This window comes from Lonchura striata, chromosome 6 (genome assembly GCF_050655825.1).
Source record: "Lonchura striata isolate lonStrDom1 chromosome 6, ASM5065582v1, whole genome shotgun sequence".
In the NCBI taxonomy this organism is placed as follows: Eukaryota; Metazoa; Chordata; class Aves; order Passeriformes; family Estrildidae; genus Lonchura; species Lonchura striata.
In genome coordinates, this window is record NC_140708.1 from 38,148,524 (window position 1) to 38,166,087 (window position 17,564).

The 17,564-nt window shown below is 40.5% G+C and overlaps 2 protein-coding genes across 10 annotated transcripts; one reads left to right on the top strand and one right to left on the bottom strand.

Annotated features, from left to right (window-relative positions):
• Window positions 1-222: 222 nt before the first annotated feature.
• Window positions 223-9,856, bottom strand: UROS (uroporphyrinogen III synthase). Of its 9 annotated transcripts, none has more exons than XM_021526351.4 (10): window positions 9,642-9,856; window positions 8,256-8,345; window positions 7,426-7,509; window positions 7,010-7,106; window positions 5,753-5,827; window positions 5,226-5,300; window positions 2,671-2,754; window positions 2,282-2,367; window positions 1,604-1,702; window positions 223-972 (listed from the first exon to the last, which is right to left on the bottom strand). In XM_021526351.4, exons 2-10 carry the CDS (start codon window positions 8,316-8,318, stop codon window positions 826-828), a joined length of 810 nt encoding a protein of 269 aa, XP_021382026.2. In that variant the 5' UTR covers window positions 8,319-8,345; window positions 9,642-9,856; the 3' UTR covers window positions 223-825. The 9 variants fall into 9 exon arrangements, with proteins under 9 accessions (XP_021382026.2, XP_085439095.1, XP_085439094.1 ...); XM_085582969.1 differs by having other exon boundaries at window positions 2,247-2,367; XM_085582968.1 differs by lacking the exon at window positions 9,642-9,856 and adding an exon at window positions 9,239-9,350.
• Window positions 9,857-9,894: 38 nt separating this feature from the next.
• On the top strand, window positions 9,895-17,417 carry BCCIP (BRCA2 and CDKN1A interacting protein). Its single transcript, XM_021526350.3, has 7 exons — window positions 9,895-10,280; window positions 11,428-11,502; window positions 12,047-12,127; window positions 12,842-12,934; window positions 13,430-13,617; window positions 14,773-14,950; window positions 17,043-17,417. The coding sequence occupies exons 1-7, from the start codon at window positions 10,140-10,142 to the stop codon at window positions 17,211-17,213; spliced, it is 927 nt and encodes a 308-aa protein (XP_021382025.3). The 5' UTR covers window positions 9,895-10,139; the 3' UTR covers window positions 17,214-17,417.
• The last annotated feature ends 147 nt before the right edge of the window (window positions 17,418-17,564 follow it).

Below are 17,564 nucleotides of genomic sequence, written 5' to 3' on the forward strand. Positions count from 1 at the left end.
CAGGGTTTCTGTTATTCCAGAAACCTCAGCACTCTGCTAACAACTCAAATGACTTTCAGGAGGATTATAAATGACTATATTGTGATTCAAATCTCCTGTGAAGCCCCTGGCATTAGCTGGAGGGAACATTAGTGCTAAATAGGATTATTTTTCCCCTTCCAGAGATAAACAATTAAAGCATAAACCACATCCAGAACAGACAACTCTAACACCATTATTAACTCTGATAAGCCAGTTTATTTCCCTGTTGATAAATCCTTCATTACAGGAACAGAAACCAAAAGCTAATTTTTAAGACCCTGTTAGGGTAACAAGGGGCAACAGCTGACCTGAATTAGCCCCACACAGAACAACTTCACTGCAAGAATTCTCCTGTTCCACTAAGAATCTACAATTAACATTTTTATACAAATATTTGAAAAGCAGAACAACAAGCAAACAAGTTTACAAAAGAAAATACTTCACTGGAACATGGGAGTCTTTGCTACAAAAGAAGATGTGCAAGTAAAACTGATCACACAGAGAAATCCAACCTGAGCTGTGTGCTGGGGGATACCTGAGGTGAGGCGTGGGGCTGATTTCAGTAGCTCAGTGTTCACAGCTGCTTTTCAAGGATAAAATATTCACAGTGCACACAGGAGGAAAGGGAAGAGCTGGATGCTGGACAGAGTCCAGATTTAAGATATTGAGGTGCAACGTCACACCCGTCCCTGAGCAGGACAGTGCTTCGCAATCCCAAATCACATGCTCTCGCAGGACGACAGGTCTGCCGAGTGGAAAAGCCCTCCTGGGGGACCACGCTGACTGGCTGGGCAGGCTGGGCTCTCACTGGGGCCCAGAGCAGCGCTGTGGGTGCAGGGCTGTGTGGATGGCAGCAGCCAGGTCCTGGGCCGTGGGGCTCCCTGCAGTGCAGCTCACGGCGACCCCAGCCCCTCGCAGGGCCTCTGCTGTGCTGGGGCCGATGGCAGCGAACTGCAGGGACAACGCTGTCACCGTCAGTGATCAGCACCCAGCTCTGTGTCCTCCCAGCCCAGCCTGAAGATTTGCAGCATTAAAAGCCACCCATCAATGCAGCTACTTAGCAGTGACTCGGGGAAGATGAGTATTTATCTCACCATTACAAACACTGAAAGCTCCGAGTCCCATGGAACAGAGGAAAGTGAGAGGAATTTTAATCAGCTGCAGCCTGGTGCAAGCAACAACTCACAGCATTGCATCACTAAGAGAAAATGAAGTCTACCCCAATGGAGATGGTTGGGGAAAACATTCCAGGTGAAAATATTTTTGAAAATTCACCCACGGCCAGGTTGGATGGGGTTAGAGAAACCTGGTGTAGTGGAAAGTGTCCCTGCCTATGGCAAGGGGGTAGAATAAGATGGGTTTTAAGGTCCCTTCTAACCCAATTCTAGTAGAATCCATTCTGGGATTCTGTAATTCTATATACTAACACTTGTATTTGCCATAAACTGGGGTTTTCTCCAGAGAAATAAGCACAAGCCAAAGATAAAATCAAGGTTTGCAATGTTTGTAACAGCCTTTCTATCTCATTTGCCCACCCCAAATTTACTGCCTCTGGTGTTCCACCATTTGTAAGAGAAGATACCTTGATTTGGTTGATCAAATCCCCTGAAAGCTTCTGGATGTGCTGGAGGCAGAATTTGACACCCGAGGGGCTGAAGAACACGATGCTCGCAGGGATCCCCTGGGTGAAACAAGTAGAGGTTGGCACAGCTCACCCCCTCCTCCAGCAGCGTGCCAGTGCCTTGGCACATGGTGACAGGACACAGGGAATGGCTTCCCACTGCCAGAGGGCAGGGATGGATGGGATACTGGAAAGGAATTGTTCCCTGGGAGGGTGCTGAGACCCTGGCACAGGGCACAGGGTTCCCAGAGCAGCTGTGGCTGCCCCTGGATCCCTGGAAATGTCCAAGGCCAGGCTGGACACTGGGGCTGGAGCACCTGGGACAGTGGGAGGTGTCCCTGCCTTGGCAGGGGTGGCACTGGATGAGCTTTAAGTTCTCTTCCCACCCAAACCATTCAATGATTCTGTAATTCTATGATGGAGATTCCTAACATGGAAAAACCAGAGGGCCAATCTTGAAAAATGAAAAGCAATGATTACTTTTACACAAACTATGTAGGGCAGGTTACTCCTGGATTCTGATTTGTGATACACAGCAAAGATGCCCAGTGATATTTCAGTTACACTATTTCAAAGGAATATTCTGGGATGTATTGTCACCTACCTCAGAAAATCCCAAACTACATCAGTGTCCAGTACCTGCTGGGAGAAGTAACTGCTCAAGGACTCCTGCAGATCAGGGTGTTGGGCTGTTTGATAAACAGTGAGGCTTTCCAGGGGTATGCCTGCAATCAGGATATGCAGCCATAATTAATTCACTCATTAACTTCTATTATTTCAGTTCAACACTCACAACATCCGCACTGCACTTAAGTGTAACTATTTTAGGCTAAAAAAAACCCACATAAAAGCTCTGTGAAGGATTTGCAGGTCCCAGAGCTGTGGGCAGCCATCCAAGCTCCCAGTGTTTCCTCCTGTCCTCTCCTCAGCAAGTTCCACTTTTACTTGTTCCAATTTAGTTCATAAGCTTTAGATACAACTTTGCTCATCACTGACTAATTAAAATGGGTCTCCAGGGGAAGTTCAACCTTTTTCTCTAAGCACTGTAGGAAGTACTTCTCTTTTCAGGGCTCCACAAGGAAATAGGAGAGCTGAGGAATTGGGTTTCTCTCCTGTAAACACACAAACAAGAACTTTAATTAACTCAGGCCTTTAATAAAGAGTAAATGTGATTAAATACATTTTAAAGGTATCAAATGCTGATTTATCAAATGCCTCAGCACAGACACAGCTCTGAAGTAACTGAAAACATCTGCAGCCCCAATTCACAGGGCAGGCTACTTAGCAGGAACATTAAAAATATTCCATAACAAGAACAATAATATTGGCTAAAAGATAACTTCCTTTGTAGAAGGGCAAGGGGAATAGAAATGCCCTTTATCTCCTCCTCAGCACAACCTGCCTCAATTTGATATTTAAAATCTGTCCCACTCAATAAATGACAGAGCTCTCTATAAAAGAATATTCAGGCAGACAAAGAAAAGGACAATACTGTGCTGAAAAGTTTTGGTCTATCTGCAATTCCATTTTCTTAATTCCCCAAGGAAATAGGATTCTGGTTGCACTGCTGGGGTGAGAGTGGATAGCCTCACATGCTTTTGTCAAATTAGGAATTTAATAGCAGACTTGCTTTTGCACAGCTTTTGCCTTTTTACAAATAAGAAACACAGAAAATTTCAAGATTAAATTCTACACAGATTGATACAGCTTTGGATTCGGCTTTCCAAATAAATGAAATTATTTTATTACTAATTCAGATTTGTTAATACATTTTAAAGAGACAATTACTAGAGAAGAAATGCTTTTAAGTGCTGGAAGGAGATTGTTGGACTGTGCAAGCAGACATTCTTCAGGGATTAAAAAAAAAAGGCAGCAGAGTGAAAATCAAATGGAAAGACCCTTGTAGGAGTAAACCCAGACACACCTGAGTGTTCTGACTGCACTCTGAGGTTTGATTAGAAACCAGATATTCTTAAATTAAAATTAAAAATTAGAGGAAGAATGAACTTGGATCAGAATGTAAAACACATTTTAGAATTAAATAAAATTGGAATGTTCCAGCATCAATTCTCCTGCAAGTCATGCCAGTTTATTTGAAATGTCAGTGTGATACCTGTAAACAAACACCAATTCTTTTGGCATGAAAAATTCCTTGGTAGGCTCGAAAACAGAACAAGGACTGGGTTCTCCTACTTCTGTAGCCAGATATTTGCCTTGAGAAGAGTAAAGCCAGACTGTCTTGGGGTAAATTCCTTTATTTCCCAATCCCTTAAACTGAATTGGGTATCAAAGCACAAAAGGTGACAACAAAAAAAAAAATCTCATTATTTCAGCTTTTATTTTTATTCTGGCAATAACCCCTCATGATACAAGAAATTCAGAGTTTTCATTTACTTATTCATGCACAAACAAAAATGAATTTATACATAATAGGGAACATGAGATAATTTAATCTGTACTTCCAAGGTTGTTATAAAGCACTTGATCAGCTGAGAGCATTTAAATATGCACAGCCCAATAAATCCTGGAGGATATTTCTATGTCTCAACAACAAACAGTGAGCAGTGACTGAAATTCACTGCTTGGTTAATTTTTTTCACCTTCATACTACACAATAAACAGTTATTTCTCTTTTCTTTCTGCATGAAGAAATCCCTGGCAAATATTAATTCATTGCCAGAAGTAGGTTTTCCAGCACTAAAAATCAGCTGAAACCTTTCTTTGCTTTAGTACATTTGCTATTAGAAGAGAGGAGATGGGTTATTCTTCACTCATGACATATTCGTGTTGTATTTTTAATTTTCAGAATTTATTATTTGATCTTGTGTTGCCAACTCTCTTTTTTATCATTAAATATTCTAGAGAGCTGAAGTATTTTATTTGCCAGTGAATTAGAGAGCACTGTGCACAGCAAAAACAATCCTTTCCCATTTTTCTTTTCCCTATAAATCTCTGCTACTTGGCAGACTTTGCTCAGCAGCTCTCTCAATCTGTACAAAAACTCTTTTTTCACTGCTTCTACTCAAAAAATAAACAGTCCCTAAGTATAAAAATCTTCTTTTTTGCTACTGGAAATGTTAACAGATTAGAGTAAAAACACAGTAAATCAGCAAATAGACTTTAAATTCCCAATAATCTGATAATAGGTTGAGAAGCATTACAGATTTAACCATAATAAAATGGTTAATTTAACCATTAAGAAAAGTTAAACAAAACTTAAAGCATCACTTTAATTTCTTCAAAACCACCCAGCTTTGGTGCTGAAAACCAGATCCCTCTGAATCCACAGGGTAATTTTGGTTAAAGTCACCAGCATTTAAATCTTCTGATTTAGCAGCAATTTTCAATCATTACAGCTTTGATCTTCCAGTAAAAATAAACTTTTTCCTGCTGGCTCATATAGTATTTATTAATTAACTAGAGGGTGTAAGATTACATGTAAATTAATATCTTGTAGATGTATTTTGAAGTATTGTTGCCTCACTGTGCACTTGATTGTACCTCAGGGAGATTCTGAAACGATGGAAGGGACCTTAATTTATTTAGGATTACCTTAATTTAACTCCAAAATTTAGCCACTTACTTGAACAAATATATCCAGCTAATTTCTCAGCATTTCCAGCCTTTTCTCCTTGTGGAACAAGTCCAATTTCTTCCACTAGAACCAAAAGCAGCAAAGAAAAAAACACAGAAAACAATGAGAACAATTCAGATATCTGGTCACAGAAACCTGTGATGGAAAGGGAGGGACACAAATAATTTGTGCACAGTCTTAACCAGGTTAGAAACCCCTTCCATCCAATTTCATTTCCAAAAGCAATAACAAAACCACATTCAAATTAAGAACAAAGGGTTTTTTTTTTCCTGTTTTAACCCAATTTTTCATCATATTACAACAAAAGTAGCAGAAATCCAGAGGCTGGATTAGATCCATGGATACCCTTGGCTGGAGCATGGATAATTCCAATGTTTACATAATTACCTCTCTTCCAAATTAACCAGTTTAAGACTTAAATTTCTTCCTCAGCACCCTTGAACAGCAGCTCCTCCTCCAAAATTTGTACTTACAAGCCAGATTTAGCCAATTATTTTTTTTAAACCCCAGCTTACCTAAAGAAGCTGTAGCTTTTCCTACCACATATGTTGGTTTGATATTCCACATTTGTTTAAGAGAATTTGACCAGGCTGAAAAACATTAAATTATATTAAATTAAAAGAAATTTAAGCACATGGCAACAAAATGTGAATGCTAAATGACTATTTGGACTTCTGTTTAATCCACAAATACAGCAAAATGATAATAATAACTAAAACTCCACAACACATTCAGCAAATCTGGATGTACAAATCCTAAAGGATAAAAAATAGATACACCAAATTTTTTACTGTCTTGTTTTAACCAGAACAGCACAGGACATTGAGTTTTCTTCTGGGACTACTGAGGGTGAAAAAAAAAAAAAAGGACAAACTACAACAGCAAAAATAAAATCAGATGTAAAAAGAAGGATTTATTGCTTTTGAGAGGAACTCAAACAGGAACTACAGACTCATTTTTATTATTAAAATACTTATTTTCCAAAAGTCCTAATCAAGATTAGGGATGGAATTTAGAGATTACTTTTGACCTAAAATCTTCACAGATTGCCCTCTGCTGCTGCAAATGCTACAATCAGCTGAGGGTCTCAGTGCATTTACTGCTTGCTCAAGGGTGTAACCTTACTCACAGGACACTGATTTGTCCACAGCCCAAAAATGGAGCAGATAAAGTAGAAACTCCATGCCAGAATCACCCAACATGAGAATTTGGAAGAGTTTACAAGGATTTGACATTTCCTTGTGATGGGTATTTCTATTTAGCAGGATTCTTCCTCACTCCTCATCTCTTGGCTTTGATGCATCACCACTTCTTTATAATTTTTTAGCTAATAATTAATTTACTTGAGAAATTTATTGTTCAAGACAGAGAACTCTCTTTTTCTGCAACGTTTCATAGGAATTGCACAGGCACAGAAGTGATGGCCAGCTTTTATGAGATGATCTCTTTAAGGGAGGAAAGGAGTCAGCAAGCAAACCAGGCACTGCAGGAGAATATTCCTTCTGCATGAGAGAAGCAGAGCTGGCAAAGCTCTCACTAATTAGTAATTTGCACCAAAAGCTCCTTCCCTTCATTTTTAAGTCTAGAAAACACAACCCTTAAAAGCTCAATGTAGCATGAGCCCCTTATGATGCCAAAAAAGCTATGAAATTCAGTTTTTTTACAAAAATCATGCTCCAAATATATACTGGTGGGTGAAATAAAATTCATTCAAATCCAAACTTCACAAGATGCTGGAAGAAAAAGATGAAGGAGTATCAATATGTACTCACCTTCTTTTTTACTCTTCTCTTTTAAACATATCTTGATGGCTTCTAATGCTCTTGGGCTGGTAAAAACTAGGCCTCCATAGCACTCTGGATGGGAAAGCTATTTAGAAACAGTAAATTTAAGAAGAAAAAAAAATACAAATTAATTTTAAAAATCAGTTGATCTATTATTTATAACCTTGTGACAAACAGAACAGCTGCCTGAAATGCCCCAACACTTGTGACAACTCACAACTTAAATGTGAATTCTGTCTGAACAATTTAATTCTTTAACAAGCAAGGGCAAGGTCCTTGATGCTGTACATGAAATTTTACTGTACAAAGCTGGTTTGTGGCAACACAAAAAGAGAATGATTCAATGGGATCTTGGCAACCAAATCCTGCTGGAAATAAGACAACTGAAAAAATTTCAAACTTACCTTCTCAAATAAGCTGTCAAGAGAGGTGAAGTCAAATGACAAAACTGGGATCAACGTTGCTTCCAAGCTGTATGATCCTAATTCCTATCAAGAAAAGGTTTGCAGCTCTTGAAATAAAACTCCAAACAGCATTTTTGTTTTTTCAAAGAGCTGACTAAGTCAGCACAAGCATTTCTCTTTGCTAAAGCAAAATAAAAAGGTATTTTATTTCCTTTCTTTGGTAAATCTAGTTTGGATTTGTTTATTATTTAATATTCCAATATTTTACTAAACAAACAGCTGTGGGACTGTGACCTTCTGAAGTACAGGAGACACCAGCACATAACTCTGAAATCCCCAGGTGTCCACCCAGTCCTGCAAATACCCCTGTACACTTCTGTAATTCTGCCAATAGGTTTCTACTAAAGAAATAATCCTCCTTTATTAGGAATTCTTACTCTTATGAGTGAGATTTACTCACATGAGCAAGGGCAGTAGCAGAAGGGACCCCAGCAACAGGTAACCTCTATTTCACATCACACTCCCAGTAAAAATACAACGAATTTCTGTAATCCTCATTCTGTCCATATGAACACAATCAATATTAATGAATTCAAATGAAGCTGGTTTAATATCAGTACTTTGCTGAAAGCTTTACAATGAATTCAGTACAAATGTCCCATAATTAATACAATTTTTATGCAGGAAGGGTTATTTTTTAAGATACTTTTTCTCTCAGTATAACTTCAGATATGCACTCCTAATTTTGATTAAGCCCCTTGAAACAGTTGGATTCACATTTAATAAGAAGGAAGTGACACATTTTTTTAGTTTTCTTTACATTTACTCACTTTAATATATGGATCTGGTCCTGAATCTTTATCTTTGGGATCCTTCAGCAGCAGAACCTTCATTGTTCACCAAGGAAGCACAGCAGAACCCTGAAATACAAGAATGGAATTTATCTTAATTAGATCTAGAGGACTTTTTGACTGGAATAGCAACTTGAACAGCTCCAAGAACTGGGTTGCTACCACTTGTACTGCTCCTTACACAGTGAGTAAGCAGTTATTGTGCATTCTCCAGGCAGGAACACCCAGCCTGATAAGGGCAGAAAATAATATGCTGCCTTTAGATAACACTGCTCAAGGAAGAGGCCCTAATGAAACTCATCAAGGGGAACACATTTTAAAGAATATTTTGTAAAAGCAGTAACAGGCCCTACAATGCAACCACATTCTGCAATTGAATCAGCTCCTATCTACAAAAATATTAGTTATTCTATTAATTTCCATGCCAGATTGCACTAGTTTGTTGTTATGCAAAGGTATTGATTTTATTTAATATATGTGTGTCTATATGCACGCGTTTATACGTCTATAATAATATAGATAATATTAATATGCATTCTCTGATAGTCTAGGAAACAAGGCAGGACTGAAAACATCTATTCTGCCATAAAAATGGAAGATGATACTTCTCAGTTCCCTACAAGCTTTGATGCTAAACTCAAAGTTATACAACAGAAACAAATACACAAATAATACAAACAGAAATCCACTCTCTAAGTGCATATTTACCCCAATTACCAGTGTGGTATTTTCCTGACAGGTCACACACATAGGAAAATTCATTTTCCTCTAAATTCTTTCCCTGGCTAACAGTATTCAAATTTTGGCAATGACGTAATTGCTCTCAGAGCAAGCACAGCTTTGAAAAACAAAAGAAAAAGCAAAAAACAGCAAAAAAAAAAAAATCACAAAAAACTCCCCCCCAAAAAACCCCCACTGATGTGTTTGATGCTTTAAAGGGAACATGAAAAATCTGAGCCTACTTGAAGCATATTTGTAAAGCTGGAATTACATCCCAAGGCTCCGGGCTTGCATTTCTTCTGGCTGGCAACAGTGAGTGCCCAATGCTCTTCTTTCCATGGCCTCATTAACATATCATTCTTCATTAATTAGACACAAAGCGTTAAATGGAACACGTTCCATATAACAGAGGCTTGATCACTAATGAGGATTTTTCCAGTGCTTAGGACATTTCAACGCTTTTTCCCGACTGGCGTTTTTATAAAAACCAGGATCACGTTGTGCTTACGGTGCTCTCCCCATCACCCTCCCCTCTGGAATTATCCAGGAATTTGGTCCAGGGGAAGCCGGGTCACAATTTTTAGGGCGTAGCAGCCTGATTCCTGTTTTAATTGGCAATTTTTACTAACGCCAGTTTTTACTTACAGCAATTTTTGCTAATGTCGGGGATGCTCAGCACACTCTGTTCCCTTTAGAGCACAGAATCCCAGGATGCCCGAGGCTGGAAAAGCCCTGGAGGACCATCGGGGCCCGATCCCCGCCGAGCGCCACGTCCAGGCTTTCCCGCAGGGATGGGGACCGCAAAGCGCCCCGGGCAGCCCGACCGCACCGCCGGGAGCCGCTTCCATGCAGGAATTCCCGTTGGGAGGAAGTGACAGCGCGGCGAAGGAGGAAATCCGGGTCAGCGCGGCCGGGGCGGTGCGGGACGCGCCTCCCCTCAGCCCCTCGGCCCCGCGCCTCCCCTCGGCTCCCCTCGGCCCCGGGCCTGCCCTCGGCTCCCCTCGGCCCCGGGCCTCCCCTCAGCCCCTCGGCCCCTCGGCTCCCCTCGGCCCCGGGCCTGCCCTCGGCCCCTCCGCGCTCGCCCGCGCTGCCCCTGCCGCGACATTCGGCGACATCGGGGACATCCCGCGGCCGCACCGCGCCATGGCCACGCCGGCCAAGCGCCGGGCGCGGGGCCCCGCCGGGGAGCAGAGCTCCCAGAGCGGCTCCGAGAGCGGCTCCGAGAGCTCCCGGAGCGGCTCCGAGCGCTCGGCGGGCTCCGACTCGGAGGAGCCCCCGGCTGAGGTGAGCGGGACGGGCTCCGCACGGCGGGACCGACCGCGGCTCGGGGAGGGACTGTCGGGGGCGTTCGGGATGGGTTTGGGAAGGGATCATTGTCCAGGGATGTTCGGGAAGGGATTGTTGTCAGGGGGTGTTTGGGAAGGGATTGGGAAGGGATTGTTGTCCAGGGATGTTCGGGAAGGGATTGTTGTCAGGGGGTGTTTGGAAAGGGATTGGGAAGGGATTGTTGTCCAGGGATGTTCGGGAAGGGTATTGGGAATGTTCTCGCAAGGGATGTTAGGGAAGGGACTGTCAAGGGGCGTTCGGGATGGGCTTGGGAAGGGATTATTGTCCAGGGATGTTCGGGAAGGGTATTGGGAGGGGATTGTTGTCCAGGGATGTTCGGGAAGGGTATTGGGAAGGGATCATTGTCCAGGGATGTTCGGGAAGGGATGATTGTCAGGGGGTGTTTGGAAAGGGATTGGGAAGGGATTGTTGTCCAGTGATGTTCTGGAAGGGTATTGGGAAGGTTCTGGCAGGGGATGTTCAGGAAGGGACTGGCAGGGGATGCTCGGGATGGGTTTGGGAAGTGATTGGGATGGGATTATCAGGGAATGTTCGGGAAGGGATTGTTGTCAGGGGATGTTCAGGAAGGGACTGTCAGGGGATGTTCGGGATGATCTTGGGAAGGGATTATTGTCCAGGGGATGTTTGGGATGGGTTTGGGAAGGGATTGTTGTCAGGGGATGCTCGGGAGGGATTTGGGAAGGGACTGGCAGGGGATATTCGGGAAGGGATTGCTGTCAGGGGATGTTCAGGAAGGGATTGTCAGGGGACGTTCAGGATGGGTTTGGGAAGGGATTACTGTCCAGGGGATGTTAGGGATGGGTTTGTGGCTACAACAGCTGTAATTGTGTGAACCAGATGGCAGGTGAAAGCATTTAAGGTTTGTTCATGACACAATTGATGGGTCAGTTTTGAAAAGTTGCTTTCACAGATGTTCTCTAAAGGTCACAGGAGAAATTATAACAATTGCTGAGATTGCTGCAAGGTGGAAATAAATTCTGTTTCTGCTGTTTGCCATTACTTGTCTTCAAGTTCCTGACAGTTTAGCTTTGTTCTGATATAGCTTCTTGACAGGTGTGTGTGCTATTCTCTGTTTTATCCACAGGAAGTGAATATTGAATTTGAAGCGCATTCCATATCAGACAATGACTATAATGGGATAAAGAAGTTACTGCAGCAGGTACTGTACCTACTTGTCAGCTTGGTTGATATGTCCATTGATAAATGATATCTAAGGAGTTGTGCAAAGGCATCAGTTCACATTCTCTGTATTGATTTACAGCTTTTATATATTACTTTCCTTCCTTTTATTAGCTAATCCCAGAATAGTTTGGGAGAGAAGGGACCTTAAAGCCCATCCAGTGCCATCCCCTGCCATGGCCAGGGACACTTTCCACTATCCCAGATTGCTCCAAGCTCCATCCAGCCTGCCCTTGAACACTTCCAGAGATGGAATAGCTGCAGTTTTCAGATCATGCCAAACTCCAGAGGGTACCAGTATGGAAATATCAGCATGTGGAAGGTACAGGAGCAAGCACCTCCAGCAGCTGATTGTTAGTTTTTGCAGTATTATCATGAAGGAAGATAAATAAAAATCTCACTTTATTTTCTGCTAAGTGGTCCGTGAGATACCCTCAGTGCCTGATAGACTTGTTTAATAGTTGTTAAATACGTGTTTTTTATACTTGTTTCAAATACTTTAATACTTGTTTTCTGTCTCCCAGTTGTTTCTAAAAGCTCCCGTTAACACTGCTGAATTAACTGATATATTAATACAACAGAACCATATTGGGAGTATTATCAAGGTAAGACAAATACTATATTTGTAACTGAAGTACAATTTGTTGAAATTACATGATTTCTGTATTTCAGAAGGGGATCCTGTCTGTGTTGTGTGCTTTCTTGATTTTTCTGCTTTAAGAATAATTTTTCTATGGGAACAGAGATTTTCCATGCTTACTTTCAGGCAAAGAATGAATTTGATATATTGTAATTGCTGGTTTCTTTTTACATATGGAAAGCTTTTCCCTCCCTGAATTTCAGTGTAGTAATGCTGAAAATGCAAAGGAGGGGTTTGTTGCCATCTCCATAAGAAACAGGAGCTTGTGACTTTCCTACAAAGACACAGCTCTTTGTCTCCCTCCCTGCCAAAGCTTTGTTGCTCTGTGGTTGTCAAGACATTCCAGGCTTACTTCCCTACATTAGAAACTGAAGCAAATTGTTTTTTTTTAAGATATTGCCATCCCCTGAGCCAAGATGTTGTTTATTAAATGTGAGCTATCAACCTTTAGTGCCTTTCAGAGGACTCTGCTGTAGAAGATGCATGAGCTGGCCCTCTCCAAAGCTGGCTTTGAGCACACTGAGATGTTCAGTGATGCAGCAGAATTTGCAGTGTGTGTTTGTACAGATTTCCTCGATGGTTTTCATCTGCTGATATCACCTGGAAAGAAAAACATCTTTTGCTACAGAGTGGAAATAGAATGTCAGTATGAGTTGTTGCTTTTCCTTTCATTCAACAGCAAGCAGAAGTGCAGGAAGACAGTTCTGATGATGAAGATGATGAGGATGAAGTGTTTGGTTTTATAAGCTGCTTGAACTTAACAGAAAGGAAGGTTGGTATTCCTCAGTAAAATCTGGTTATAAATATTAGCATCAGTAATAAATGAGACTGTATCCTGTGTAACAAGCCTGGACCAGGATTTGGAATTCCACTGTGGAGGACTTGAAGTGGCTTAGCTTTTTTTGAGTGCAGTAACTTGCTGAGGGTCAAACATGAAGCAAAGAATGGAACAGAGAGTTAAAACTGGGCCTAGTAATTCCAGTGTAAATGAGCTGTCAGTCTCTTGTATTTCTTCCCTTTGATCTTCTGTAGTTTGGAACTTTTCTGTGGTGCTGCAGTTCCTTGTTCCCATCACTTCACAAGCTTTGTTTGTCCCCAGCTTTAGGGCTGAAGAATCAGCTTTTTGGCTGATTTCAAAGCAATTGTGCAGTGCTTTAGAGGCTGCTGAGGGCAATTGCCACCAGGCCTGTAGGAAGTTCCCTCAAAGTTGACATTCAAGGTTTTTTTGTGCAAACAGTTGTAAAGAAAATGCACCTTTTGCTTGCAGGGCACCCAGTGTGCTGAGCAGATCAAAGAGCTGCTTCTGAGTCGCTGTGAGCAGAGCTGTGAGCAGCGGGTGCTGGAGCAGCTGAGCAAACTCCTCAACGACAGCACCAAGCCTGTGGGGCTCATCCTGAATGAGAGGTTCATCAATGTCCCTCCACAGATTGCTCTGCCCATGCACCAGCAGCTCCAGTGAGTTTTTGATATTTTTTTTTCCTTGCGTGATGCTGAATGGTTTTTTTTATCATATTTTTCAGAATTTTCATGTATGCAGAGCTGTGTTAAGACAGTTGATGCTATAGATATGAGTAAAGCATGAACAAATAAAATATTATCTCATATATGGTCTTTAGTTAATTTTTAAAATATTTTTTACATATTTATAAAGGTACAAAACTTTCTCAAGTCCTATAGAGGATATTATTTGGGAACATGTGCTGTTCTACAGAAATAGCTGTGTGTATGTTGCAGTTTATCCTTGTATTGCAGATTGTTTTCACACTGATCTAGGAAAATTTACAAATGAGAACTCTTTTAGCAGCTTGGGTGTTTCTGTGTTAATGTCTGGCTCAGGAATGGGAAATTTGGACTGAGGGAAAGGATTCAAAGGTGAACTAGTTTTGACCCATGTAAATATGCAGTGTTTTGATTAGTTTCAAGTAATGAAAAAGCAGGTGAAGTGCTGGTTGATCCCTGCTAATTCATGGATTATATCAAAATCTGGGTGAATGTAAATAAATTAATCCACTGAAACACAGCATTACATTATTCTAGTGTCATGCTGAACAAGGGAACAAGGAAGTTTTGTTGGATAAGGAGCCAGTAATAGAATGGAGATAATCTCTTTTTCTTCTTTCATTTTTGCCTTTTTTCTCATGTGAGTTGAGATTAGAAATCAGATTGAGGTCACCACAAATACAGCACTTGACACAGCTCAAATGCAGATCTCAGCCTCTTTGTCTTAAAGGTTTTAGAGTGACAACATGTTGAACACAAGGGTGAGCAAGAATATTTTCTGTCTTTTCAGTTACAATTCCTCAAGGAAGTGATAATGTGATGTATTTTTAAGGAGAGTTGCACTTAAGATCATTTCACAGACACTGCCATGAACAGGATTCTGGGAAAAAAGGGTTATCCTGTAAGCTGAGAAAAAACATCCATATTTTTATAGTTAAAAGTACAAATAGTATGTTTAACTACCAGAAATGCATCTGCAATATTGATTTTCTAAGGTAGCTATAAAATAATAGACTGCAATTTGAATATCATTTCAATACCACTACATTATAAGGCTTGTTTATATGCATGTTTAGGATCTAAGTTGTGTAAACATTTATTCCTCTTTAGGAAGGAGCTGACTGAGGCACAGAGAACAAACAAACCCTGTGGGAAGTGCCACTATTACCTCCTTATCAGCAAGACCTTTACAGAGGCCACAAAGAGCAATTCTAAGAGGAAGGAAGGGAGGAATCAGCCAAAGGAGGAATTAATGTTTGCAAATGCAGAGGAGGAATTCTTTCATGAGGTAACATGATTGCTTAATTTAAAATGCTTCATTTTCTTTACATATCATCAACAAGAGATGTTTCACCTCAAATTCAAGGGGAGCTTTTATCAAGATGATCACAAATGTTTTGAAATTTAATCCAGGGTGTTTTGGAATAGTGTTGAGAGAGGAGCAATCAAACTCTTTTTGTGTATTGATTTATCTGTTCCCTCTTGGGTACCTGTTACTTGCAAAAAATGCTCAGAATAAAAACTTCAGGAGACCTAAGAGGTAGGTCTTGCTTCCCTTTTCTATCTATTCTACTCAGGGCAAGTACATTAATAAAAAGTAGTGGAACATTGAGATGAAAATATTATTTCCCATTTCCTAAGGCAACATGGCCACACAATTCTGCTGGTCCCAAGCCAGATCAGGTCAGGGGAAAATGCAGGAAATTAAATTTAAGATGTGCTTTGAAATGCAAAGAATTTTTCATGGCTTCTTTTTTTTATTTTTTTTTTTTTGTTCCCAAAGCTTTAAAACCACTATTATACAATATCATTACTTTGTCAAGAGGCTGTTATTTTTCTGTTATTTTTCATTTCTGGCAGTGCCTGCAGGGCAAAGAACTTGCACATGCTTGGGGTGGTAAATGGCAAGGGTTCCTGGGTGTAATCATTCTGACAGAGGCTGTGATAGGGCTGTAATTTTATTTTTTTTGGGAATGAGAGAAATGTAAGTGGGGGAATTCACTGGTAGCTGTAGGGAATTGTGCTGTAGCCTCTGTGCAGTAGCAACTTGTGGATTTTGTCTTTGTGTTCCTGCCACAGCAGCTGAAACAGCTGAGGCTGAACTCTGTGTAAAATGTTATTGAAAAGCTGCTGGGGAGAAGCCTGTGAAGCTTGTGTGTCCATGGGTGTTCTGCTGTAGAAGGCCCATTTTGTATTTCTTTATTTATTAAAGGCTAATTGTGTGCTTTCATCTAAACTCCAGTAATTCTCAGCTCAAAAGGATAGACTCAAACTGAGCATGTTTTTCTTTTTAACAGTCTTTCCAGGGTTTAAAAAAAAATCATTTTAAACATTATGTAGGGTATTAAATTCAATGTCTCTCTGTACTTAATAATATGTGTGTTAAATTAGTGCTGAGTGTCTGTCCTCCCTGATCACACATAATGTTAATTAGATTGCCATAAAATAGCATGAAATGTGGTGAGGCACTTGGAGTTGGCACAACGCTGGGCTTCATTCTGTCCCTTAAAGTTCTAACTAGAAAATCTATTATAACCAGACTTGGAATTGATTAAAGGAGCTCAAATTGTTCTTGAGCAAAGCCACTCAGTTAGTGTGGTAACTCAGCCAAAATGAGATTTAAAGCCCTGATAGATTGTTAGTGGAAAGTGAGCCCAAAAGGAGAGTGGATCCTGGTTTTCCTCCAAAGGGAAGGAATCAGGTAAGTTTTTCTTCTTAATGGTTCAGCTCAGAGTTCTTCATCTGATTTGTGTGAGAACTGGAAACATTCATTAGGTTATTTTTCTCATCCACCAGGAATCTTGTCTAGGAAAGCTGATGAAAAGAGATTTTCTCTGTCCCTGAAAAGAACCAATGCACATTCTAGACACCTGCCTGTTTGGAGAAGCATAATTAGATCTTCCAGTTGCTTCAGCCATCTGGAACCTTTCCAAGAGCTCTCTGAAATTCTCCTCAGGATTGATTTGGTGTCCATCCCCTTAATGTTTGATTTGTACTCATATTCTTACAGATTTGTAAATTTTTAGGACTCTGGGCAGAGTAGGTCCTGAAAGCAGCAGAGCCTCAGAACATTGATTTTTTTTTTTTTTTTGCCCTCCTTCCTAGGTTGTTTCTCTCATCCCAAATTATAATGGCAGCAATCATTATAGGATTTAACATGAAAGATGTAAATTCTGTGAAAATAAAATGTTTGTTTAAAATACTTCAAATAGTGGATTTTTTGGTTGTTCTTTTTGGTAGACACTTCAGGAGGGAAAAAAAAAAACTTATTAATAAGGATGGGCATAATAGATTCATTATTTTCACTTTGTTTAGATGATGTATTATCTTAATGGCAGTTAAACATTTTAATCTGAATGGTTTTATTTTCTGTTGCTTAGAAGGCCCTTCTGAAATTCAACTACTCTGTTCAAGAGGAAAGTGACACCTGTCTGGGTGGCAGATGGTCCTTTGATGATGTCCCCATGAAGCCTCTGAGGACAGTTATTGTAGTTCCAGCTGATGGAATCCATGGAATTATGGATAAACTCAAAGATTATCTCTCGCTCTGAGCTTCCCTACAAACACCAGGTTTTTATGGAGCAGCCATGCAGGACTGTGACCTCACACTATTTGCAGAACTGCTGTTGAGTCAACGGTTTTGTACAACTAAAAATATCCACCAAAAATGAATATTTTTAAATACAGCATCTTATTTTACTTTGATATCATCATGAAGCAGTCAATAAAAGCCCAGTGTCAAAAGAAATCCTGAATATCTGTTCAGTGTGTTTTTAAACAAAGCTAAATCACATGGTTTTGTTCCAAAGTAATACATGCAACTCCTTTTGTTGAGAAAAATGCCTTTTCTTTGTTTCTTCTGTTAAATATATTTATGTCAAAAGTTTGAAATAATTACATGG

Excerpts from the sequence above, each read along its gene's own strand:
- BCCIP (XM_021526350.3), top strand. The coding sequence starts at position 10,140 with ATGGCCACGCCGGCCAAGCGCCGGGCGCGGGGCCCCGCCGGGGAGCAG. Across the intron at positions 12,128-12,841 it reads ATATTGGGAGTATTATCAAG|CAAGCAGAAGTGCAGGAAGA; the intron begins GTAAGACAAATA and ends TTCATTCAACAG. Across the intron at positions 12,935-13,429 it reads TGAACTTAACAGAAAGGAAG|GGCACCCAGTGTGCTGAGCA; the intron begins GTTGGTATTCCT and ends TTTTGCTTGCAG.
- UROS (XM_077784740.2), bottom strand. The coding sequence starts at position 8,318 with ATGAAGGTTCTGCTGCTGAAGGATCCCAAAGATAAAGATTCAGGACCA. Across the intron at positions 5,301-5,752 it reads AAAAGCTACAGCTTCTTTAG|TGGAAGAAATTGGACTTGTT; the intron begins GTAAGCTGGGGT and ends TTTTGGTTCTAG. Across the intron at positions 2,368-2,670 it reads TACAGTGCTTAGAGAAAAAG|GCATACCCCTGGAAAGCCTC; the intron begins GTTGAACTTCCC and ends TCCTGATTGCAG.